General features: G+C 37.5%; 2 protein-coding genes across 3 annotated transcripts in view; one reads left to right on the plus strand and one right to left on the minus strand.

Moving 5' to 3' along the window:
* Nucleotides 1-11,522, plus strand: elapor2b (endosome-lysosome associated apoptosis and autophagy regulator family member 2b). Its single transcript, XM_084406344.1, has 22 exons — nucleotides 1-233; nucleotides 2,192-2,312; nucleotides 3,114-3,303; nucleotides 3,431-3,578; nucleotides 3,665-3,754; nucleotides 3,835-3,940; nucleotides 4,029-4,178; nucleotides 4,342-4,430; nucleotides 4,513-4,693; nucleotides 4,794-4,922; nucleotides 5,024-5,114; nucleotides 5,195-5,297; nucleotides 5,467-5,604; nucleotides 5,685-5,948; nucleotides 6,043-6,216; nucleotides 6,376-6,565; nucleotides 7,757-7,853; nucleotides 7,941-8,042; nucleotides 8,961-9,087; nucleotides 9,172-9,350; nucleotides 9,435-9,603; nucleotides 10,689-11,522. Exons 1-22 carry the CDS (start codon nucleotides 135-137, stop codon nucleotides 10,755-10,757), a joined length of 3,006 nt encoding a protein of 1,001 aa, XP_084262470.1. The 5' UTR covers nucleotides 1-134; the 3' UTR covers nucleotides 10,758-11,522.
* Nucleotides 10,778-25,767, minus strand: part of tspan9b (tetraspanin 9b) — a 22,753-nt gene continuing 7,763 nt past the window's right edge. Inside the window, exons 1-7 of one of the 2 annotated variants that reach the window (XM_084406345.1) lie at nucleotides 22,259-23,027; nucleotides 16,668-16,859; nucleotides 15,320-15,394; nucleotides 14,989-15,090; nucleotides 14,650-14,781; nucleotides 13,521-13,604; nucleotides 10,778-13,435 (exon numbers count right to left, since the gene is read on the minus strand). In XM_084406345.1, the coding sequence (XP_084262471.1) occupies nucleotides 13,364-13,435; nucleotides 13,521-13,604; nucleotides 14,650-14,781; nucleotides 14,989-15,090; nucleotides 15,320-15,394; nucleotides 16,668-16,859; nucleotides 22,259-22,615 (1,014 nt within the window). In that variant the 5' untranslated portion in view covers nucleotides 22,616-23,027 and the 3' untranslated portion in view covers nucleotides 10,778-13,363. Of the gene's footprint in view, nucleotides 13,436-13,520; nucleotides 13,605-14,649; nucleotides 14,782-14,988; nucleotides 15,091-15,319; nucleotides 15,395-16,667; nucleotides 16,860-22,258; nucleotides 23,028-25,767 lie in introns of those variants that run through there. The other variant, XM_084406346.1, reaches the window with a different exon arrangement.

Genomic DNA, 25,767 nt, shown 5'->3' on the forward strand with positions numbered 1-25,767 from the left:
GGAGCTTATCGTTGAACAGAGAGCGGCGTGTTCGCATCTCAGTCTGTAGTTTATGCATAGACATCGCGAAACCTCGTTATCTTTACTTAGATCCTAGGCATTCCTTGTTTTTCTGTAATTCCTGCCTTTATGAGATGGAGAAGAGGGCGCTTTGGACATCCTGCTATTTTGTGCGCTTTGTAACCCTCTTCCTCTGCGCACGAGCGTCAGTGAATCTGCCACAGTGTAAAGAGGTAAACGACAACATGCCACCTTTCTGTCAAATATTTTAAACATCACGACCATTTTAAACCAGTCACAACCTTACAGATCTTGTTTCTGCTTATGATATAACTATTTAAAATGCATTCAAAAATGTTATAGCCTACGGATGATATTGCTGTGAGCTTCTAAAATGCTTATTGTTATTATGTATTATTCATTTTTAATACACAAACATAATGGTTATGGTTTTGCACAATATACGCGATGAAAAAGCAAAAAGAACATCTTGTTATTGACATTAAAATGGTTAGATCCGAAACTGACGAGGATCCTATAATATGATGACGCGGTACTCAGCTGACCAATCAGATGACAGCTCGATTATTTTTGCGTTATGCGCTGCAGTTAGAGCTTGTAAAATGGATTCATACGAACTTCAAATATTTTTATACAACGCGAATGACCTCTCTGGATCTCCACCCTCTATTTGATTTGAAAAGACTGTGGTGGTGATCTTGTACAAGTACACTGATTTGCCTCATCCATATGTTTGCATACAAAAACGTGCACATTAAAGGGCCACAAAGGAAAAAAGGATGAATTCTGGGCAGAATGACAGCCTCAGTTACCATTTGCTAGTTATAGAAAACGTTCTTTATATCTAAAATACGGGTTCGGAACAACATGGGGTGAGTAATGATGACAGCATCTTCATTTTGGGGTGAACTGTTCCTTTAAGAGCATATGTGAGGGAGGCTGGCTGGGGCGATAGTGGCAGGTGCAGGTGCATCATTAGTGATAATGTGTGTGCTGTAACCAAGCATTACCAGATGACAAGCACCTCCATGGGGATGCATTTATCACCCTTACTGAAGGCAGTGTAGCCAACAACTTCATTACACTCTATTATACAGTATTTGGTGCTAAGTTATGTAATTTAATGCATGGCATGTGCTCTTCCTTTGTGTGTGTATCTAGTGGATTTGGCTTTTGTGTGTGTGCTAGGCCTCTAAAGGACAGGCGAACAATCAGTGTGTGTGTTCAGGGCATTGGACACAAACTGATTTGCATAACAGATCTGTCAACAAAGACGCAGCACACACAGGAGGTATTTAGTGGCCTCATTATTTCAGGTTGTTATCAATGTAAATCAGACTCTTATACATTACCATCCACAACCAATAGCAATGAGTGATTGTCATGACAACAATCGCAGGGTTCCTGGCTGTTGCCCTGGTGACTGTCCGGGGACAGAAGGCAGATCGTCCTAATCCCCCCTCCCATCGTACGCACACACACACACACAATATCTGGCTATCTGTTATATGTGCCTGGGAGTTTGAGTGTTTTGGAAACAGTAAAAGAGCAGATAGGGCTGAGTGGGGTAAGATGTGTCACCTGCTTAATCTGAAACATGTCAGAAATGTTGTCATGTGACCATATGTTTAGAAAGGCCACATTCTGTAAAGCTGCCTGTGTTTTTGATAAGAGCACATGAGAAAAAAGATGAGCATTTTTTATATGATAGGTACATGTATCCAGGATTTTATTATATTTCTTGCTGCTGAAAGTATACAACCATGTCAATTATTTAACTAAAGATTACCCTTATATATATATTTTGTTTTAATTACTTTATTTTGTTTTGTTTTATACAGAATGATAGTTGTGCAGTAAAGGGATAAACTGTGCCAGTGGCTCAAATAAAATAATAATTGTGCTTTGCCACTAAATGAAACACTATTACAAAATGTGCAAAAACAATTCACTGCTGTAAATGTCTGAATAGGTCAATGTGTATATGTTTCAGACATATGTTGAGTAGTAGTAACATTACAAAAAATATATATATTAATCTTTATATAAATATTAATCTTTTCTTTGCTGGTTTATGAACAAACCCCCCCCATAAATAGTCATGTTTAATGACCATAACGTGTGTTTGATGTAGTATGTCTGAATATGTCGATATCTGTGTGTGTTTCAGACAGACTACTACTTTGAGTACACAGAGTGTGACAGCACAGGCTCCAGATGGAGAGTTGCCATTCCTCACAGACAGGGGAGCTGCACGGGCCTGCCAGAGCCAGTCAGAGGCACAGACTGCAGTAAGAAAAGAACCAAATATAGACACGCTTAATGAAAATGCACTACATTACTTCAAATATCAAAACCAAGTGGCATTTAATTGAAAGTCAAAGCACACTATGCTGCTCAAAATGAAGATAAAAAAGTATTTGGACACTTTTAGCAGAACATGTTCATAATTATTCTTTTATACTTTTATATTTTTGACTTCATGCATACATAAAATCCCATTGAAATCAGGTTGTTAAAAGTAATTGCAAAACTAGATAATAAAAAACGCTTAAGTTAATTTTGAGAAAAGCTCTGGGAGCATTTCCTTGGTTTTATATTTAGTTAGTTATCAAAAGTACTTGTCAAGTGAAGTGACGGGAAGGCTAAGTATGGCAACACACACTCGGAATTTGTCCTCTGCATTTAACCCATCCAAGTTAGTGCACACACATTATGAGCAGTGATTAGTGACACATACACACACACACACACACACACCAGTCTGATTCTCTAACCATTAGGCCACGACAAAATGCTTTTATGTGTACACTATTAAAAATAAAGGTTTTAAAAGGAGGATTTCACAGCATTGCCATTGAAGAACCGTTTTTGGTTCCTCAAAGAACCTTTAATTGAACAGTTTTAAAAAGAAGCCCATTTTTCTTAGCGTGAAGGACATTTTAATCATCTAAAGAATCCTTTTTCACTATTAAGGTCCTTTTGTGCAATTATGGAAAGGTTCCATGAATGTTAAAAGTTTGGAACCCCTTTATTTTTAAGAGTGTATTGCGTCAGTATGCAAACACAGTCTGTTCTTATTTGTTGCACAGCTTTTTCTTGTGAAGCTGGGGAGTTTTTAGAGATGTCCTCCCAGCAGTGCACATCATGCGCGGCTGGCTCTTATTCGCTGGGAAGTGGTGTGCGTTTCGACCAGTGGGATTCCATCCCTGCAGGATTCAGCAGTCTGGCCACATACATGGACTCAGGGGGTTCAGGAGACGACTCAATGACCTGCAACAAGTCAGTGCCAAGTTGCAGGCCAATCTGAAATATATATTCTGTTTATATCCGTATATTCTATTCTAGGCTTTTGCAATATTTCTACAGATCTGGATCTTCCTGTTCACATTGTGTTGTTCAATTGCAGTTCTTCATGGACAGCTCAGGGAACTCACTTGGAATCCAATCGCGACGACTGCACGGTGTCGCTGGTGTACGCGGTGCATCTCATGAAGCAGGGATCCGTCTCCTTTGACTATCAATATGTCGACAGCAACGTCTTCTTCGAGTTCTTTGTGTGTTTTACTTTACACATCTTGCAGTTTATTCCACAAATGCGTTGTAAGCGAAAATATAACTCCAAAATAACCCTTTGGTACAGATTCAGAATGACCAATGTCAGGAGATGGACCAAACAGGGAGTGAGAAATGGATCAAACTCACCACCAGCGGAGAATGGGGAACACATTCGGTTAGGAATCTTGCTTATTATATTAATATTGATGTATTTGGAAGTAAATTGACATCTAATGTAGCCTTTGTATGTCACAGGTAAATCTGAAGACAGGAACGAATATTCTGTATTGGAGAACCACGGGAATGCTCTTGGGTGGCAAACCAGTGAAGCCGGTCCTTTTGAAGAACATCCAGATCGATGGTGCGAGATTCTGCCAATATAATGCAGATCAATATAATGACTCTTCTTAATGACAAATCAATTATACTTTTACATGTTTTGTGAGCAGGTGTGGCGTACACGTCAGAGTGTTTCCCGTGCAGGCCGGGCACCTTCAGTAAAACTCCAGGCTCTTCCGCGTGTGACCTTTGTCCCAGGAACACTTACTCTGGAAAGGGAGCCAGTTCGTGCACACATTGCTCCGAGACTCAGTATTCCCGTACGAATGCAGATGATTTCTTACATTCTTTGTTGTGCCAAACAAACTACTGTACTGTTAACTGTTCATTTTAGCTTAAATCAAATACAATCCAGTAACTTAAACACACTTTTCTCAGCGCACGTTTGTGTATAATGTTGTTCTACATGTGTGCGTGTTCTAGAGGAGGGATGGTCACGGTGTAAAGAGAGGCCTCCATGTTCAGAGAAAGATTATTTTCAAATCCACACGGCCTGTGACGGTGAAGGCAAGGTAGGATATAATGCAGAATGTGTTTTGTTGTAAATGTTGTGTGGATAATTTGTTAATTGTTAATATTACTGTATCATCTTAGACCCAGATACTGTACAGGTGGGTGGAGCCTCAGGTGTGCGTGGAGAATGTGACCGGTGCTGTGACACTGCCACCTTCTGCAGAGAAAGAGGACTGTCCACCCTGTAATCCAGGCTTCTACATGCACAACTCTTCTACCTGTTTACCTTGCCCACAAGGGACTTATTCGGATGGTACCGCAGGTATATAGACACACACATAAACGTAGATACATACTTGTGTGTATTATTAAGTTACACATTCGGTTTACTGGTTCTGTAACGGAGATTTCATTTGGCACAGAATGTCAAAGATGCCCGGGAGGAACTGAACCTTCTTTAGGATATGAATACAAGTGGTGGAACATCCTGCCGAGGAATATGAAAACATCTTGTTTTAATGTGGGCAACTCCAAATGTGATGAAATGAATGGTAAGTGTCATACAAATTTGTGTATATATATACTATATATATATAGAGAGAGAGAGAGAGAGAGAGAGAGCATATTATATAAACCATATTTGCTTCTGTAGGTTGGGAGGTGGCTGGCGACCATATTCGTAGTGGAGTGGGTGGCTCAGATAACGATTACCTCATCTTAAATTTACGAGTGCCTGGATTCAAGTGAGTCTACAATTCTAGTGTGAAAAATTCTGGTTGTGCTTAGAACATTTACAGATTCCCTCACCTTTTATCTCACTCAGACTTCCTACTTCTGTGGACGATGCTTCAGCTACTGAGTTTGGCCGAATCACGTTTATCTTCGAGACCAACTGCAGCGCAGACTGTGAACTCTATTTTATGATAGTAAGACAAAACAATAACATAAATAGTATGTGAAAAACGTTATGCATGGTATGCAAAGATAAATTAAAAATGTAGTATGCTACCTCACAATGTTCCATATTTAATTCAGCAAGTGGCTCAATCATTATGATAAATGAAGTTATTTAATGAATCAATGTCTTCTCTGTAGGATGTAAACAGGAAGAGCACAAATGTTGTGGAATCATGGGTAGGGAGTAAACTCAGACAAGCATACACCCACATCATGACCAAAAATGCTTCTGTGTCTTACACATGGGCTTTCCAACGTACCAACAAAGCCATTGATGTAAGTGTTCACTGGAAATGAGTCTAAAGTACCTTTTAGTTGCATGGAAAACGTTCTCATTCGCTGTCTGTCTCTCCCAGGTGCGTCACTATGTAAATGACATCGCGAAGATCTACTCAATCACGGTGACTAATGCGATGGATGGCTCAGCGTCTGGTTGCCACGCCTGTGCAATGATGAGTCAGCAGGACGGCTCTTCTTGCGTCCCCTGTCCTGCTGGACACTTCATCAATAAAGACACTAACCAGTGCCAGGAGTGCCCGTCCAACACCTTCCTCTCCGGGCATCACATCTATGGGCTCGAGGCTTGTCAGCCATGCGGTCCTGGTAGCAAGAGCAATAAGGTAAGAGTTAAATCAGAAGAAATGCATGACTATATATGACAGTATAACTATATATAACATCCAAAATGTGTTTTTTGTGTGTGTTTGTGTCCAGGAACACTCTGTGTGTTTTAATGACTGCACCTTCTCGCATATGGATCAGAACCGAACCTTGACCTACGACTTGAGTGCCTTAAATTCAGTGGGGTCAATCATGAACGGGCCTAGTTTCACCTCCAAGGGAACCAAATACTACCACCTGTTTAATATCAGTCTATGTGGGGCTGAGGTACTCTCACATACAAACATCTCTATCTTTAACTGACTTCAGTCTAGCTAATAATAGATTGCTTTAATAGAAAATAGAAACAGGAACAATTGCTTTTTTTTTTTTTACTTCTTAAGATGATCTACAAAGTCAGCTTGCACTTTGTACTCTCTGTCGCAGGGGAAGAAGGTGGCGGTATGCACTGACAATGTCACAGATCTGTCTAGTAAGGACGTGCAAAATGAATCCGCTGATCTCAACAATTTCGTTGAGACTTTTGTGTGCCAATCTACCATCATTCCTGCAGATGGGCGGGGCTTCAGAACAGCCCTGTCGTCTCAGTCCATCAGCCTGGCTGACACTTTCCTTGGTGAGATTATGTGGTCTGTAACCTTATTTAATGTTATTTAGCATACACTACCATTCAGAAGTTTGGGGACGGTGAGATTTTTAAAATGTTTTTGAAACAAGTCTCTCCGAAGCTACATTTATTTGATTAAGATTTAAAAAAAAAATATTAACATTTAAAATCACTGTTTTCTATTTTAATATATTTTAAAATATAATTTATTCAGCTGAATTTTCAGCATGATTACTCCAGTCTTCAGTGTCACATGATCCTCCAGAAATCATTCTAATATGCTGATGTGAGGCTCAAGAAACTGCTCTGCTACTCTAAACTACTCCCGTTGCTCTGTAGAAACCATGGGGAAAAAAAGTATTCTTTGGTGAATAGAAAGTTCAAAAGAACAGAATTTATATGAAATCTTTAGTAGCATTATAAATGACTTTACTGTCACTTTTGATCAATTTAATGCATCCTTGCTGATTCCAAACTTGTAAATGGGAGTGTACGTTAAATTACTTTAATGTAATTTCATGTCAGTCTGTTATCTCCTTCTCTTAGCAAGTCTGCTCATGGATCAGTGTCAGTGCCTTTGTCACAGCGAAACCCTTAACCTGCAATAATCTACAACAGGGGTTCTCAATTCTGGTCCTCAATATCCACTTTCCTACAGAATTTAGCTCCAATCTTGATAAAACTCTCCTGCCTATAACTTCCTAGGCTGTGTCCGAAATCATCATCATCATCATAGGGCATTATGTGAGGGGACAACCTTTTATAATGGTTCTCGAAACCATAGTGGACGTTATCAAGCGCACTCATTCAATCCCACAATGCACTGCAACAACGAGTGTACAACTAATGTACAAACTACGCAAAAGCGGCAGCCTTTCTGGCACACTCCGAATTCACTCACTCGGTTTCATTCACTCCCTCAAGTGAACTATATTAGTGGACTAATGTAGGGAATGTTAAGGGTATAGGGGGCAATTTTGGACACAGCCCAAGTAAAAAAAAGAATACCTTGATTAGCTTGTTGAGTTTATTAGGGTTAGAGCAAATCTCGGCAGACCTTGAGGGCCAGAGTTGAGAACCCCTGATCTACAATAAAGGCTGGTTTTCACAGCATTTTTGTGTTTAGTTCCCTTCAGAATAGACTAGAGGTGTTTGAATTGCTTACATGTGTCTCACTTTCTTCATGCTTCCATTTCTCAGGAGCGTCTGTTGACAACAGTCTGGATGGGGTCACTGCCAGCACAGACCTCTTCTCTGAGCCGTCACAGAAAGTTCCAGATATTAACTTCTTCTATCGGTAAATGAAGAAAGATTAAATTGTTAAAAATTCTTATTTGATGTGTGCAATGATATTACATTAATAACATGAATGTTTTTTTCTCAGCTCTCCGCAGCCCACAGCGTCCTGTCTGAACGGCCGTAGCACAGTCGTGACTCTGCGTTGCAGTCCTGAAAAGAGCACACGCGGGGAGCTCACTGTGCCAAGGTGCATTTCTTTTTATTTTCCATTTAATGTTCCATTAAAATGTGCATAGCAGAGTAGCTCAGTAAATTGAGAAAAAGTTTTTTATATGGATAATTTATTTATAAATAAAACCCAGACAAGACGTGTAACAAAAGTCAGTTACATTATTTGTATAGGGTGAGTTATCATCAAAGCTCAACAAATGAAATATCACCCATGAGTGAAACTCCGTTATTAATATATATGCTAATACGAATACCAGTGGAGGTTTGCAAGCCAGCTGCAAATATGCAATGAATATAAAATTGCCAGACCGATTAATTAAATTTACAAACAATTTTCTTTGCTTAAAGAAAAGACAATGCGTAAACACATTAAGCACAAAGTTTTTTATGGAAGCTTGTTTCTGCCACGGAATAAAACTATTTAAAAGATAATTGTGAGTTATAAAGTCCGAACTGCGAGTTTATATCTCACAATTCTGATTTTATATCACATAATTGCGTGTTATAAAGTCATAATTGCGGGGGGAAAAAAGCTTAATTTTGAAATGATAAAGTCAGAATTGTGAGATATAAACTTGCAATTGCGAGAAAAAAGTCAGAATTGCGAGATACTCAGACTTTATAACTCACATATAAATAAGTGGTTACAAGTGACTGTTTTTATGAGTGAATCATTGAATCATTCACTTAATAATAGATTCATTCAAGATCACTGATTCAATCAGCAATGCCTCACCACTACTTTGTATGTCTTAAGAGACACGTAATCGTCAGTTCTAGTACTTTGGCTTAGTTTGGAACTATTTTTGTTAGCAGAGCAAAAAATATACAAAGTAACTCCCGATATTGTTTCGTTTAAATGTTTAATTCTATAAAAAGAGTTTGATCTGAAGCAACAGTGACATATCTTGATTGTGTGTTTGTGTGTGTTTAGCAAGTGCCCAGCAGGTACATGTAATGGCTGTGAGTTTCATTTCCTCTGGGAGAGCTCTAGTGCTTGTCCTCTCTGCACTGAAGCGGACTATCACTCAATAGAAGGAGCGTGCAAAGGAGGAGTGCAGGTGCGTCTCAAACTGTACCACAAATGTATCTAGTACAATTTATTTGACGTCTTCATGATCTTTCATTCGTCTGTCTCATAACAGGACACCCTCTATGTGTGGAACGAGCCAAAACTCTGCACTAAAGGAGTTCCGCTCCTGAACAAGACCTCTGCCCACTGTGAGGTGGTCGGCCAATGGGTGAAGGCCGGAATTGGGGGCGGAGCCTTCATGGCCGCCCTCTTGGTTTCTCTCACATGCTATTTCTGGAAAAAGAACAAGAGGTAACAAGCTGTCAATGGAAACTTTGAAGCTTCAGATGTAAAAAGTGCTTTTAAATTTTTTATATCTTTTTCTTTTTTGAATAGGCTTGAATATAAATACTCCAGACTAGTGATGTCAGCCAATAAGGACTGTGAGCTGCCAGCAGCGGACAGTTGTGCACTAGCAGAGGGGGAGGGGGAGGAGAATGATGACGATGTCGTTTACTCAAATACTCCTTCGTTACTGGGTAAACTGAAAGCTATCGCGAGCAAGGTCAGTTACTTGTCAAATTTAATTTCTGTGATTTAAAAAAATATATATTTTACACTACCATTTAAAAGTTTGGGGTCGGTAAGAAGTCTCTTCTGCTCAGCCAGGTTGCATTTATTTGATGAAAATCAAAGTCAATAATATTATAAAAATAATCATTTAAAATAACTGTTTTCTATGAATGCTTAATATGCTGTTTTGGTGCACAAGAAACATTTCTTAAAATGATCAATGTTGAAAACAGTTGTGCTCCTCAATATTTTTGTGGAAACCATGATATTTATTTGACGCTTTTGATCAGTTTAATGCATCCTTGCTGAATAAAAGTGTTTTTTTTAACCGATCTTAAACTTTTGTAGGGTAATGCATAGAACTTGCAAACAAACAAGTTAACAAATGTACTTGCATGAATGGGTATTATATGGTACCTGATATTATTAACATATTACTGGAGGCTAAATTTGACCACCAACAGTCATATTATATAATAAAAACAAGTGGGTTTTTTTTGAAATATCAAAATAAACACCAATTCGCTCACTCATGAGGCAGCAGTGTAGTGTATACACTGCCCGGCCAAAATAAAAGTCGCTTTTTGGATTTAAATTTGAGCCTGATGAATTTTTCGCAGTTTTAGGCTGATGAATCTTGACATTGTCATTCTGGAATATGGCCATGATGTGTCTTCCTACATGAAAAGCTACATGCTCCATCAATTAGGGTATAATAATATAATACACATATAACATGCTAGAAACACAATCATCACAGTAATAATGGTCCAGTCATAGACTCTTAAGCATTTGCCTATTTAAATCCAAACAGTGACTTTTTGGGGGGGCTGGGCATGCAAGTAGCAGAAAAGGAAACAAGACCTCAAGAAAACAACTTTTGTTGAAATTGAGATTATAAGAAAATTAAGTTGACAAAATAAGACATAAAAAATAATTCATGGCATCTTGGAGCTTCTGTAATAAACTGAGATATGGTACAAGCTTTCTGTGGTAATTGACAGCATGCCACACAGAGCTTTTTTATGTAGTTTTTGCTGTCGTTTCATTGTTTTATTTACCTTTGTTTGGCTGCAGGCAGATGGAGACAACAGCGAGTCAGTACAGCTGAAGTCTTCTCAGTCAGAGAGATGGGTTTGGGGATAACTGGATAAAAAGAGGACCACTACTGATGGAGAAAAAGAGACAAATACTCATGGAGTTTTCAGTGTTTTGACACTCCTTTTTCAGTTTCTCAATATTTACAGCCATCCCCCGTCAAAAGTCCCAGAACATATCTGTGTAGGGACAAAAAACTGGAAATCTCTCTCTCTAAAATTAAACTTAACCCTATAAAGTAACTGTCACATATATATATATATATATATATATATATACACTGCTAGGACATGTCAAAAGCAAAGATACCACAAAGGCATTGCTCTCTGAAACACATAACAATATACCACACACGTCCATCCAAGCACGGGGGCATCAGAGACACATTTGAATCAGCTGTATGTGTGAACAATTGAAACCAATGATGAAACCGTATGTTTGCAGGTATGCGAGAGAATATCTTAATTTTTAAGTTCTATATTTCACACACTAGCGTTCACACAACAATATCCATTGTTTGGCCAACAGATGGAGACAGAGACTAACCGCCAAACAGCAGCTTTAGTTTCATCTCAATGCCAAACATCACACAGCAGATCTAAAAGAGACAACAAAGGCCCTTCCTTCATGTATTGCAGAGAGGTCCATCCTCTCTCCACATCTCTCTTCTGGGGAGAACAAGAGACAATACAGTTTTCTACTTTGTATTTTGTATGGTTGTGTATTTTGAGCTGTATAAAGTTGTTATAATATATGTTTTGTTTTACTCCCTGATTCCGTTTATGCTTTAATAAAATTTAAGAACGCTTTAAACGTGAAGCAAGTGTGTTAAAGTGTACAGAAACGCACTCCAGACTACCAGCTACCAGAACCATTTCACCGGAAGATCCTTCAAATACATAAAGCTCGACGGTCTTTGCACCAGCAAGGATATTTATCACGGAAAAACAGGATGTGACTCACCTAGTAGCCCATTCCTTGGTTACCTAATTGAGAATCCACAAGTTTGAGAAAGAGATCAATTATCTGGACACCCCATGGTGTGAGAGTTGCTAGACAAGCAATAGACAAATACAGTTTGCATGAAAGACATAAACAAAAACATCAAACTGGCCACTGGCATTCATTGATTTGACATGTTTGCACAATGTATTTACATTTACATCATTATTATTCAGCTTTGCTAGTGCTTAACTGTAATGTATGCTGGAATATGAATAATTAATAAAAAATGAATCATATTTTTCCTAGTTTTTGGAGGCAGATATTTTGTCAGACAAGAACAGTTTATTTAAAACAGTTTTCTTTTTATTTAAAATAATATGTTGGTTAAACAGTAATGCAGATATATCACATGGTAATAAATTATCCAGATAATTCAATACTTTGTAATGATGCAGCTATTTAATCTGTGGATTAAAATATACCTATAGACCTCAACAACTGATTACGACTAGGAACGTATTTTAGGGAAATGACAGAAACAGCTCGCCGGGGTTATGGCTTATAGGTTAACTCTCATTGCACTCTTTCAGGTGTCATTGCATGATGCTGTTTGTTTTCAGGAGAGGCCGTTATTAGGTCTTTCTCCCCCTCTATTTCCTAACCTCTATATCCTTTGATCTCATCTCCCTCTCTTCCCTGACGGTAGGCGGAGTAGGATAGCTCGTTTGCCTCCTGGCAGTACAGATGCACTTTGAAAAGATCAGTGAGCGAGAAAACAAAGAGAGTAGACAAGAGACGAGAAGAGAGTCACCAGGACACAAAGCCCCAGAGCGAGCAGATGACTAGCCTAGACTCTCTCGCTCATACATATAAACAATTTCAGATTTCGTATGAACTGAAAGTAGGGAAGAGTTAGGTAAGCTGTGACACTTTTCAAATGATAGAAATAATATCTTGCAAATATCCAGAATATGCAAAGCCAAAATTTAGTCAAATAATTTATGTAACTATAGATATATCAAAATATTCGGAATATAATGTACTTTACAAATATTCGTTTCTTGTCACGCATTTTACTTTAACATGCTAAAAACATACATTTAGAGCCTTTCTGATTATCTAATAATATTACAAAAATTGTGCACAGTTTTTGGTAGATTAAGGGATTGACGCATCTTACCCCACTCTCCCTAACACTTAAGTCAACAGATAAAGGATTGTTTGTGTGCAATTGTACAGTACGCTTATGTCAGTGTAAAATATATACAGCATGCGATTGATATATTACATCAACAAAGGAAATTGCATCTACGTGTCTGCAACAGTCCAAGAGAGAAATACTGAACGTATCCTTTTATGTGCATTGCGATCTCCAAAGTCCGATCTTACTTGACGTGGGCATTTTTGTACAATACGCTAATGGACTATTTCCAAAACCTGCTTAACGGCTGCAAACATCCGTAATTGCTTCTCACAATCTATTCCCTTTATTAGTTTCCATCCTACAGTTGCAGTTAGACCTCAGGCCAAAAAGAAAAAGCCACTCAGCAGCCGAGCAAAAATATATCTACAGCCTGTTCTACATAATTAAATCTGATAGACTCGAGCTTCATTTTCAACGGTTATAGTTTGTGATGGCATGAAACGGGGCTTTGAAATAATACATAAGGTGTTCAAAGTGTTTTTTGTTGTATAACACTGGGCTTCCTCTAGGCATCATACTTCTTTCCCGCCCGGTGAATCTGCTGGTATAAAGTCATGGAGAAGGCCATCCCGAGCAGCTGCAAAATAGAGGAAATGACATCAGCATGGGTGTGCATCAAACAGGATGTGACAACATTAGAGGCAAATCGTAAATGCTTGTACCTGTAAGACCAGCACACACATCGCGATGGTTCCAAGCAAATGTTTGTTGTCGTTCAGCCATTCCTCAACCTTCTCGTAGCAGCCCTAAAGGTCAGAAAGAAGAGGTGTTGCAATGTGCAATAAGATTATGAGTCATGTTGGGGTGGCTTTGAAACCGTTTGAAAATGTTTTAAAATGTTGAAACTTTTTACAATGTGCATGACATTCATAATTTAAAAGTACTATCTTTTAAGCAGCCAGCTACGGTACAAGCTTTTAACAAAGAGTAGCTAACTACATTAAAGCTTTTTTTTAAAGGGGGAATCAAATATATAACTGTTACATTATTAATCTGGACGTCTTAATAACTTGTAAACTACTAGCACTAGCTAAAAAAGGAGATTCATTTGATTCATTTCTACAACTGAATCGCTCTAAAACATTTTAGTTTAACTAAATATTTTTGTATTAATTTACTTTTTTGTTGTTGCTGTACAATATAGTAAAATCTAGTTTAAAATAATTAAATTAATCATTGTTAAATTGATAATTACTCATTTTCATTTATATGCTCGATAAACTGCAACTTTTCATTTATGTGCCCCAATAAACTGCAATATTTATCAACATAAATTGATACTAACACAGTGTGATGAAAGTACAAATGAATGAATGTTTTGAACCGATTTCACTGAAACAATCATTTTGATTGGTTGAAATTATTTTTTGCTATTGAGGTTTAAATTAGAGATAAAATAAAAAATAAAAAAGATGAATTAATATAAGGGCATTAAAATAAGTTTTCAGGAATAAAATAAAATAAAATAAATAGTATAAATGATTAATTAATATAAAGGCATTAAAATGAGGTTCCAGTAATAAAATAGACTAAAATAAAAACATAGTATAAAGAATGAATTAAAATAAAGGCACTAAAATAAGGTTCAAATAAAATAAAATAAAATAAAATAAAATAATAAATAATAATATAAAATAAAATAAAATAAAATAAAATATAAAATAAAATAAAATAAAATAAAATAAAATAAAATAAAATAAAATAAAATAAAATAAAATAAAATAAAATAAAATAAAATAAAATAAAATAAAATAAAATAAAATAAAATAAAATAAAATAAAATAATGGTACCTGTGACCAGAAGATGTTAGTGGCGTTGCGACCGCACTCTCTGTAGTGCTCCTGGCAGCATCTGTCTGGCACTGTTTTCTCCTGCAGGGCATCATGCCAGTCTGTGTGCCCAGTTACACCACAACACTCCCACTAAGAGAAAAAGTGCATATTCAGATGCATCATTCCCACACTTCAAAAACTATTTTTTTGCAGACGTCTGCATATTGTTCAATTCTAGAGACTTAAAGTGGAGAGCAGCTGTGGATAGACGGCCCAATCAAACTACCTGAACTCTCAGTGACCCACCATTACTGTCACTGATGACAGTATATCACACCTGCACTCATGCACACACACCTCAGCTTGGATAATGTTCCAGGCGTTGCGGAGGCCGACGTTATTGTCCGTGTTGTAGAGGCGCAGGCCGTCTTTAAGGTCCTGTTTAGCATTCTCACTCACCTGCAGAAGAGTTTAAATCACATTTTCTTCATGAGTTACAGAGCAGATGTTTGGAAATGAAGAAAACTTTTAAGATTACTGAGAGTAAACCAGGAGAGCAGGTGTGTGGGCTGTTTGCTGTTGTCAGGATTGGTGTGGGTAATGAGAGTCTGTGCACAGTGGGTGGTAAGTTTGGTGATTGTGTGTGTGCAATAAATAGATTGTGTAATGCTTGGTGGACGTACTGTACCTTGTCTGTGTACACGAAGAAAAGGATGAGCAAAATCAGCTCTGCCAGCAGAATGATCAACAGAACAATGAAGAACTACAAGTGAAAAGAGAGTAAAAGTAAGTAAACTATACACAACAACAAAGTGCTTTACATAAGACTTATACAGTACATCCTTATTATACTGTGGAATATTTGATTGGTCAATTGTGCCATTGAGTTGTCAAATAACTACTTGCTTATTAGCATGCATTTTACTATTACATTGGCTGTTTGCTAGAACTTATAAAACCTTATTCTGACCATGCAATACCTAAACTTAACAACTACCTTACTAACTATTAATAAACAGTAATTAGGAGCTAATTGAGGCAAAAGTCATAGTTAATAGTTAGTTAATAGAGAGAATTGACCCTAAACTAAAGCGTGGCCGTATATATATATATATATATCTTCTTTTCTTTTTTTTTTTTTAGCGGAGGCTTCAAGCCAAAATAATTACCAAGTGTCACCCAAAGGCTGACAGAAACTATAAGCGAGTGGAATTTGACATGTTTTTGCACCATTCATAACAATGGTAGCAGTTTGAATGTGGGAATGGAGATAGGCATGCTTTTGTTTCTCACTCGCAGCATCTCATCTGCGCAGCTTTCTCTGCACTCCCACACTCTCCATCAACGCAGCGCTACAAAGACCCCTGATGCTGCACGCTGTATTGTGAATCATTTACATGAGGTACACATTGGTCCATAGTAGTTTTCTGGATAACTAATAAAAATGCTTTACTATATAGTAATTCAAAGGTCTGGAAATATCTTGTTTTAATGTTTAACACTATTGCCCGGTTTCACAGACAAAGCTTACGCTTAGTCTAAGACTGAAATGCATGTTTGAGCTGATTTAACTGAAAGCATCTTGATAATAAAATGTAAAGCATAAAAATGCCAACTTCTAAATAAATAATGTTCAAATACATAAATGCTTACTAAAAAAAAATGAAATATTTTATTTGTTTACATGCATGTCATGTGACCATTAACCGGCAGCAAAGAACCATGAACATATTAATTTTTTGTTAAATTACTGAAATATTAATTTAAAGTCTCAGATGGTACTTGAGTAAATATTTTAGGTCTTGGCTGACAAAAAAAGTTTTTGTGAATCCCTTAACTAAACAATTAAATGTTTAAGTGCTTTGTAGAGGACATATTAAATCATAACATGCATAATTGAGATTTTGCAAATGTACTATGTGAAATCTCAAAACCTGACAACCCAGGATTACACTAACCCATGGTTAAAACAATCCTGGGTTAACAATTAGTTCATTATACAGTGTGCATTGGGGGAGATGTAGGTGTCGACTTACACTTAGCAACAGGCACTTGTTCTCCTTGATGGCACCGAGGCAACCCAGGAAGCCCGTTACCATGACGACGGAACCCAAGGTGATGACCAGATTGGCGGCTGAGATGGAGGGGAAGGAGGGGGAGAATGTGGCAAAACTGCCCTGAGAAACAGACAGCCAGATGCCCACGCCTAACAACCCACAGCCCGACAACTGAGGAGAGACAAAGAGAGCGTTTCATGTAAATAACCGTTCAGTTCGGTAGTATTTCGTCAGGCTTTTACTTGCGCAAAAGTTTTATAAAGTATTAGAGCAACTCTTCAGTTTCCATCACTGAAGTCAGTAGGTCTCAGGAGCACCTGAGTGCCACTTTGTGAACTCAAGATCACTCAAGGAAAGGTATAGTTAGTGTTGCAGGACTGAGGTAGAAATGTGTGTGCATGCCTAATAAACTAAGTGAAATCTGTGTCAGCTCTCCCTGCTGTGAGAGCAATATAAATGCTAATGGGACCGCAATAAAGGTTGTTGAGTATTGAAGTGTGAATTTTGTGTGTGTGTGTCTAGACCGTACAAGGTGTGCTTGTTCACGTCTCATATGGGGAGAAACTCTAGTAATTTCATGCTCAGGTAACTGAAATGTAAAAGTATTCCAGTCTGCTAAAGGCAGGCAAAAGGAGAAAGTTAGCTAACAAACCTGACCTAGCTCCAAAAAACCCCAGAATGTGCTGTATTTGCGGAACAAGGTGGTACGTGTGTGTGCAAGGGATTTTAAATCTGATATAAATTGCTGCAAAATTTAATTTTAAACAAAAATGTCAAAATGCTCTGGTTTATCCCAATTTACCAAGCAGAGTCAACTATAAATAAGCCATTCACATTTTTAAGATCACATTTGTATATAATCTTCCAGCAAGAAAAAGTTAAACATATTTATCTTGAGATTCAACTCTTATGTCATGGCTGATGATGACTGATAAATTACTGATACACACACAAATCTATATTTACAAACTTTTATGTTAGATGCGATTAATCGACTTGACAGCACTAATTAAAATAAATATTAAAATATACAAATTTTATAAACAAAACTAAAAATCAATAAAACTAAAATCTGTTGTTTTAAATGCTACAAGTGACTTTAGGCATCAACAACATTAGCCTATAATTTATAGTATGAAAAGTGGACATTCATTTAAAGATTAGCTAAAGATTACATTTTACACTGCAAAATCATTAGTGTTTTTAAATATTAACTTATAATAAATGTAAGTTAAAATATACTATAAAAAAGAAATATTTTTAAAGTCTTTAAAATGAAAAATTTGCAGGGCAAGATGTTCTCTGTTAATCCTCTCTAACATTATGTGTGTCATTGCAAGATATGCCCTAGAGTGCAGCGGTCTGGCTCCACACACACACTCTTCTTTTGAGTTTAACTGAAGGTGAAAAGCTGTGTCATTCAGTTCCCTCGAGAAAATATCCAGCATGGACTCTGAGAGCCACGAAGAATCTAAAATGAGCCAGAATCCTTATGCTCGGAAAATGATGAGTATGAATAATAAGAGATAAAACAGGTGTGTGTGTGAGAGAGAGAGAGAGCGAGAGAGAGAGAGAGAGAGAGAGAGAGAGAGAGAGAGAGAGAGAGAGAGAGAGAGAGAGAGAGAGAGAGAGAGAGAGAGGGAGAGAGAGAGAGGGAGGGAGGGAGGAGAGCTGCGAGTCAGAAAAATAGGTTAAAGATGATGAAAACTTTTAAAAGCCATGAAAATGAAAAGTATGGCACAGTAATCAAAACGTCTGAGAGGAAATAATTAGGGAGCAAATGCAAGCAGGAAAAATAAGCCAAAGAGCGCACAAACTAGATAATAACAAAATAAAACATAAACGGGAAGAGCAGAGAATAAGACTATTCTGTCCACAGGAGCAGACAGACTGGATAATAAACAGCTTTTAACCCAAATTTTTGTATTCAGGATGCACTACCAGAATGAAGACACACAAACAAATCAAATTGAATTCAATCTACTCTCTCTGCCTTTGGAAAATCCTTCAAAATGGGTTTGTTCTTAATCTAATCCTGCATTTCAAACTGGGAGACGGTTCGTTCGTGATGTAACACACGCAGACTGAGGCACACATTCACTAGATAAATGATCTGACGTAGCCAGCATTGAACACAATTGAAGGTGTGTGAAGAGAAGACCGCAGAAAGGACAAGGGAGACAATAGAAAGAAGGGAAAGAAATAAAGGATAAGAACAAAAGAAAAAGAAAAAGGAAGAAAGAAAGAAAGAAAAAGGGAAAGGACATGGCATATGAATGGAAATGGCCTAGGAAAGACAAGAAATGAACTGTCATAACAGGACAAAGAAAAAGACAAAGGCCAGGAAAGGGGTATGAAAAAAAGGAATAAAAAGAGACAAAAATAAATAATAGAATACTATTCTCCATAAGGAAATTGATTTTTAATGATAACTTATAAAATGTTAAAGACCTACTGTGATTTTAATCAATGGTATTTGCTTCTGTTGAAGCCTGCATTATTTCAACTAGGTTTTGAAATAATTGTGTTTAACGGCAGAATTCGTGGTGAAAACTACATTAGGTCTACCCATGATGCTGTACAGAAACTTCTGAGTCGAAAGAAGCCAAACACGTCAAAAGAGTTTGTTAGCTCCGCCCACTCAGCGCTGCGAATGACGTAATCGAGTCGGCCTCCCTAAGATCTCAAAATAATTCAAGATTTGTGTATATTTTGCAAAAACATTGTTTTTATATAATCAATTTTTAAATTAATGGTTTTATATATTTCCATCACTTGTAGTTTGATTGTGCTGTACGCAATGCTTCATGGGATTGTAGTTCTTTCCCTCACTAAAACCGTACACAGTTTTGTACCTTTCACCTTTGTAAATCAATGTAATGATTCTTATAATGCTTTATAGAAGACTTTTTAAAATCCCCATGGAAAAAATACTTCCGCAACCAGCGCCGCTGAAAAAGGGGGCGCGCACTAATGCACTCTATAGAAAAAGAGGAAAAGAATAGAAAAAGATGGAAACAAGGAAATAGGAAAGGACAAATGACAGGAGAAGGATATAAAAGGAAATGACAGACACAAATGAAATAGTAAAATAATTAAAAAGGAAATGAAAGGTCAAAGAATAGGAAAGGGGATGGAAAAAGGAAGGAAAAGAAAGAGAAGAACAGATTAGAAAAGGCCAGGAAGGGAAATGGAAAAAGACAGTACAGGAAAATGAACAGCAAAGGAAATTAAAAAAAGAAAGGAAAGAAAGAAATCAATAGAAAAGGACAGGCAAAGAAAACCGGAAAGGAAATGAATAGAAAGGTAGAATGCAAAGGAACAAAATGTAGGCAGCACTGATGAATAAGTATTAGAAATAAGATGCCACAACAAGAGAGAGAAAAGTTGAGTCAGTCGTTAACAGACCTCACCTCACTAATGAGTGTGTTTGTGACCTTATGAAAAGTGAAGCAAGTCTGGCCCTAACTTTCTGACTCATGTATTAAACATGGAGCTGAAAGCCATCAGGCTCAGTAATGTCAAACACATGAAATATAGATTAACAGTGGCCTAAAACACTCAACTCAACTCAGAAACATCATTATCATCCCATTTACATTCTAGGCAAAATATAATAAAAATGCAAACAATTTGCCAATTGTCTTCCACAAAAGCAGGAAGATCAAGGTTTTTTGTAGACTTTACTGAACGCCTCTGTAAACCTTGTAATTCAGAACAGGAAATTAATTTCTCTTCGATAGAACAATTGAACTCCATAATTCAATTCCAGCAAACCAAAAGAAAACCAAAGTGCTTAGACAAACCGTTCCGTCCCGAGGTAATTCTATATTAAGCTTTCTGCGTCTCCTTTTCAAATCACTTTTATCTTTCTCTCTCCCTCCTCAATCTCTTTTATTCCCTCTCCGCCCCGCTGTTTAAAGTGTACCAGTGTAAAATCTCCAGGCCTTTGCAATCTTTTCATAATTTCCCTATTTTTTTATGTTCCCTTTCCATCGCTATATGGATGTGTACGTGGGTGTGCGTGCAGTGGGAGATTTCAGATCAGTCGGGAGTTTTTTTCTCAAGTTTCCTGCTGGAGATTTGGTGCATCCGTCGTTAAACCCGCTCAGAATCAAACAAACAACAACACACAGGCGCAGCAGATCAAACGAGGAAAATCTCGCAACTCGCAGAACCATAATCTGACACAGACTTCCTGTTGTATGTCCACAACAACAACAACGCAGATGAATGAGAAGTTAAATGGTGAGCCTATAAGAGATGTTAGAATGAGAGAGAGCGAGAGGAAAAGAGGGTGGTTCATTTGAATGTTCTGGTTCAGATGAATATGTATTACCGCCTTTGATCTAAGAGCGTCATGTCCATTCAAACTGATTTCTGAGTGCATTTTGAATATAATTGTATAAATAATTAAATACAAATACTTAGTATCTTTGAAATTTTTTTGAATAATTAATTTCTATGACTTTTCAAAATCAAAATTGCTGTTTTTATATTATCTAATGTTCATGATTGTGAGAGAAAATAAAAACATACATTATCTATGTGCAAAACAAAATCACCATGCATCTTATTCCAGACGACATCCACTGTTTGAAAACCCACATACTCTCCTCACTAAGAATTTTGCCACCAATGGTACAACTAACAGCAGCAGAATAGTGCAAAATAGCTATAATTTTCCATTTTCTAAGGTAAACTTGAGTGATGTTAGCTTGTGCAAAGTGTAGCACCACAATTCTAGGGTGTTTGCCAGGGTGTTGCTATGTGGATACTTAAGTGTTTTAGTATGATACTCTGTGGCTGCGAGTGAATCGTGGACTTATAAGCCCCCGACTGAGCCTGGGTTCTCCCAAGGTTTTTTTTTTTCTCCATTGGGTCACCTGATGGAGTTTTAGGACACCATTAGGTCACTTGATGGAGTTTTTTGGTTCCTTGCCACTGTTGCCTTTGGCTTGCTCAGTTGGGGATATTTTGGGGATATTTAATTTGATTTTATCAATCAATAAATTCCACTAGAAACAAACCTTGTTGTATTATTTTAATTTAATACTGTGAAGCTGCTTTGATACAATCTGTATTGTGAAAAGCGCTATACAAATATACTTGACTTGACTTGATTTGACTTATAAGCCCCTATTTCAAAGTATCAAGGTGTGATTCGCATCCTTCTTTCAGTATAAATTGTTGGTATTATGTCGTATCATCAATAAAGTAATAGCATATAAGCAAAGTAAAAGCACATTTCTCTTAAGATGCATAACTTGATTTATTTAATACTGTAGAGTTACTAGACAATTTAAACAAGTATGATTGGTAATAATAGTGATGCTTATCATCCCCAAACTCACATAAATGGCTGAGCCAGAACTTAACATTGCTGAACCATTCAAACAAACAGCGCTTTGTTTTCGAAAGTGCCACAGAGACACCATGTTAACTTTTTGAAGAAATCATCACACACATACTAGCTTACAACAGTCTCTGCACATCAAAGATGGATAAGAGAAAGCATTTTTTTGACAACAAGTAAGTTTGGATAATTAATGCTGCAGTTTGATACTCACCCAGAACAGCAGGTTGAAGAGGAACATCATGTATTTGACACAGCACAGGCACCCACGAGCCATCTTCAGCTTCTCGAACTCTAGGAGCAACACAAACGACAAGTCCAGGTAAAACACAACGTACTTCCCACGGGCAGACACGCGCTTATCCTGAGGCTTTCCTCCCGGCGGGGCCGCAACTACGGCTCCTTCGTTCTGTGCTGTTTGATCTTTGACGTTTGAGCCCCGGGAGCCATAGAAGGCCCCCACTGCCAGGCGGTGACCCCGACGGGCCGCCCGGGTGAATTCGGACTCTGCGCTGTCCAATGAGGGGCTACGCTGGACCTCGGATTCGTGGCTCTCACACCTCTGCATCATCGGATGAAGGCAGAGCAGAGGGCATGTTTCACACACAGACTCACACAAGCTGCAACTTAGCACATGTCTTCAAATGTGCGATTTAAATGAAACAGACGCGCTCGCATAAACACCAGAACTTTTGAGGTTACAGCTGGGTCTTTGATCCGTAATTCCTCTGCACTCAGCACGCCTTTCTCCCTGTGCTTCCTATTTATCTTTTTCTTCTTTCTGCCTTTTCTATCCTGCATGTGGGAATGTGGAGCATGCGTTTTCAACTTTCCCCGCTCTCGCTCCATCGCATTCTTTCACTGCTCTGGTTCAGCATGATTCGCTTTGCTGCATGTAACACTTTTTTCTCTGCACGCTCTCGCTTCCCTGCAGTGCTATTATTAGAGATTTTGCTCTCCCGGCTCTTTCCATCCCAACTAGCGCTCTGTCCCTCTCTCTGCATCCTCCTACCTCCATCCACTCATCCCTCTCTTTGGCTCCTCCTCCTTCACGTTGGCCAATCTGTTTGCAGGTGTAATGAATGCGTTATCTCCCTTCCCACGTACCTTTTGAAAGTATCACAATCCAAGCAAGAAAATGAATAAAACAAATCCTAGCACATGTATGTGCAATAGTATGTGTACCTCGAGTTTGCATGTGTGCACATGTAAACTCACATTTATACATTAAACACACTTTAAAGACAACATGCATTTGCTTTGTTTTACTGCCTGCTGAAAATATGAAACCAATAATATAGGGCTTTTCATACTGTGTTATGAATTTGGTGCTCTGTAAAAATTGGATTTTTTTTTATTCTGTCAAAGTTAATGTACAAACTTACATAAAGTAAATATGTTTAATACAGTTAGGTCTTTACATTGACATTAGCCAAATTTGATAATATTACTGTTTGGGCCCTTAAAGGAACACTCCACCGTTTTTTGAAATAGGGCTTATTCACCTTCTTTCCTACATTTAGATAGGTGGGCAAATGCATTTTTGTCTCAGTGCATGCATTGTTTTAGTTTGACAGGGTCGGCCCTAGCTTAGCTTAGCATAATGAATGGAATCCTTTGTTGCCAGCTAGCATGTCATGAGTAAAAGTAATATATAAAATAAAATAAAAAATTTATTTCTTGTGGCCTGCGTATTCACAACAAGTACAAATAGTGATGCAGATTAACACTAGGCGATTTCCTATGCAGATATTGACTTGGGACTATATTAGGGGGAAGCACAGGCGAAGCACTGCTACTTGGGTGCAGAGATATCACGCCCAAGTAGCAGTGCTTCGCCTGTGCTTCCCCCTAATATAGTCCTTAATATATAAGTCAATATCTGCCTAGGAAATCGCCTAGTGTTAATCTGCATCACTATTTGTACTCGTTGTGAATACGCAGGCCACAAGAAGTAATTAGGTTTTTTTTTTTTTTTTTTTATATCACTTTTACTCAGGACATGCTAGCTGGCAACAAAGGATTCCATTCATTATGCTAAGCTAAGCTAGCGCTGACCCTGTCAAACTAAAACAATGCATGCACTGAGACAAAAATGCATTTGCCCACCTATCTAAATGTAGGAAAGAAGGTGAATAAGCCCTATTTCAAAAAACGGTGGAGTGTTCCTTTAATGAAAAAAATAAAAAATAAAACTGACTTCATTGTTTTGTTATAAAATATACAAACCCCTAGAATCTAAAACAACCAACCAACCAGCAACCCCACAAAACACCTTCTACTACCCTGAACAGCATTAAATTAATAGATAGATAATAATTAGATTAACTTTGAGAGGTTTGAAGTTACAAACGTTCGGATGCCAGTCAAGACTCCAGACTGCAGTCTCTCATTCCCATTTCAATCTATCAAACCAAAGTCACATTCAAAGAGAGTCTTTAAGTGCTTTAAGGGAATATTTAGGCCTATTCTAAGTGAATAGTGATCGTGATTTAACCACTGGCTAGGATTACTGACCTCTAATGTGAGCTGCAGTGAAGCCTGAAGCAAGGCTAGCCTGAAGTATTATAATTAATTTGGTTAATAATATATAAGCAAAAAAATGTATTTACGTAACTAACCATGTGTGTGTGTGTATATTTCTGTAGGGATCCTTCTGTGTTACTATTTTGTTGATTTTATTTTTAGCTATAATTCCTCTTTCCCTCCAGTGCTCTTTCCACTCTAATTAAATGGCATAGTGACATTGTGTAACAGTGTGTGTGTGTGTGTGTGTGCGCGTGTGTTTTGTAGCTGACTGTGTATTTCACCCTGAGGTTACTTTGTGAGATCTGATATACTCAGGAAACTCATTAGACAGGATTGTATTAACTGAAAAGTGTTTATTTTGCTGTTATGGTGGATAAACCTTTCCCATAGCTCCACACACGGCCAGCAAATTTGTACACCTAGGCCTAAACTTTTGAGGGCCTCCCATAAATTTATTTTGTTCCTTTAATTTGCCTATTTTGGCACAGTTTTTATGGGGATTTTCATTACAAGTCAACTATAAAATAAAGTTATAACTGTGAGGTTTCACTATACAATACACTACACTTCAAACATTTGGAATCACTAAGAAAATCATGCTTTATAAATAAATTGAATATTTTGAGCATTTATCTTCTTTTTTTTTTATACAGTCAAAAAAAATTATTTTTCAATATGATTAATAACTATTTTTGCAATAATTAGTTAATGCATTAGGTATCTTGAGCAGCATTTAATATTCTAAATTAAAATTAATTTCTAAATATATTTTTGTTCATTGTTAATTCATGTTCGTTCATTAAAGATTAAATAATGTTCATTTTTACAACCAGAACTGTCATATGTCATGACTGACAGACAGCCATGACTGGGTAGGTAATCAATATCAATTTCTTTTCAGTGTGATTATAACTTATAAGATCATAATTTTGGTATTGCGAAACAAGTACACTGCAACATACTTTGTTTGGGTGTAAACTATTTGCTCAAATTAAACTCCTAGTTCTAATCTGTTCTTACAGGAACAGCACATGTAGCACTACATGTTTAATTGTATGACCCAAACAGTAGTATATGCCCTTATGGAATATTTTATGGCTTGTGCGTCTCGTGTGGCTGCTGTCTGGGTGCCTGAATAGAACATAAAAGGAGAAGCAGTGCAGAATATCTGTTCACTGTTCACAGGTACTTAAC

The sequence above is a fragment of the Rutilus rutilus genome (genome assembly GCF_951802725.1).
Source record: "Rutilus rutilus genome assembly, chromosome: 4".
Taxonomy (NCBI): domain Eukaryota; kingdom Metazoa; phylum Chordata; class Actinopteri; order Cypriniformes; family Leuciscidae; genus Rutilus; species Rutilus rutilus.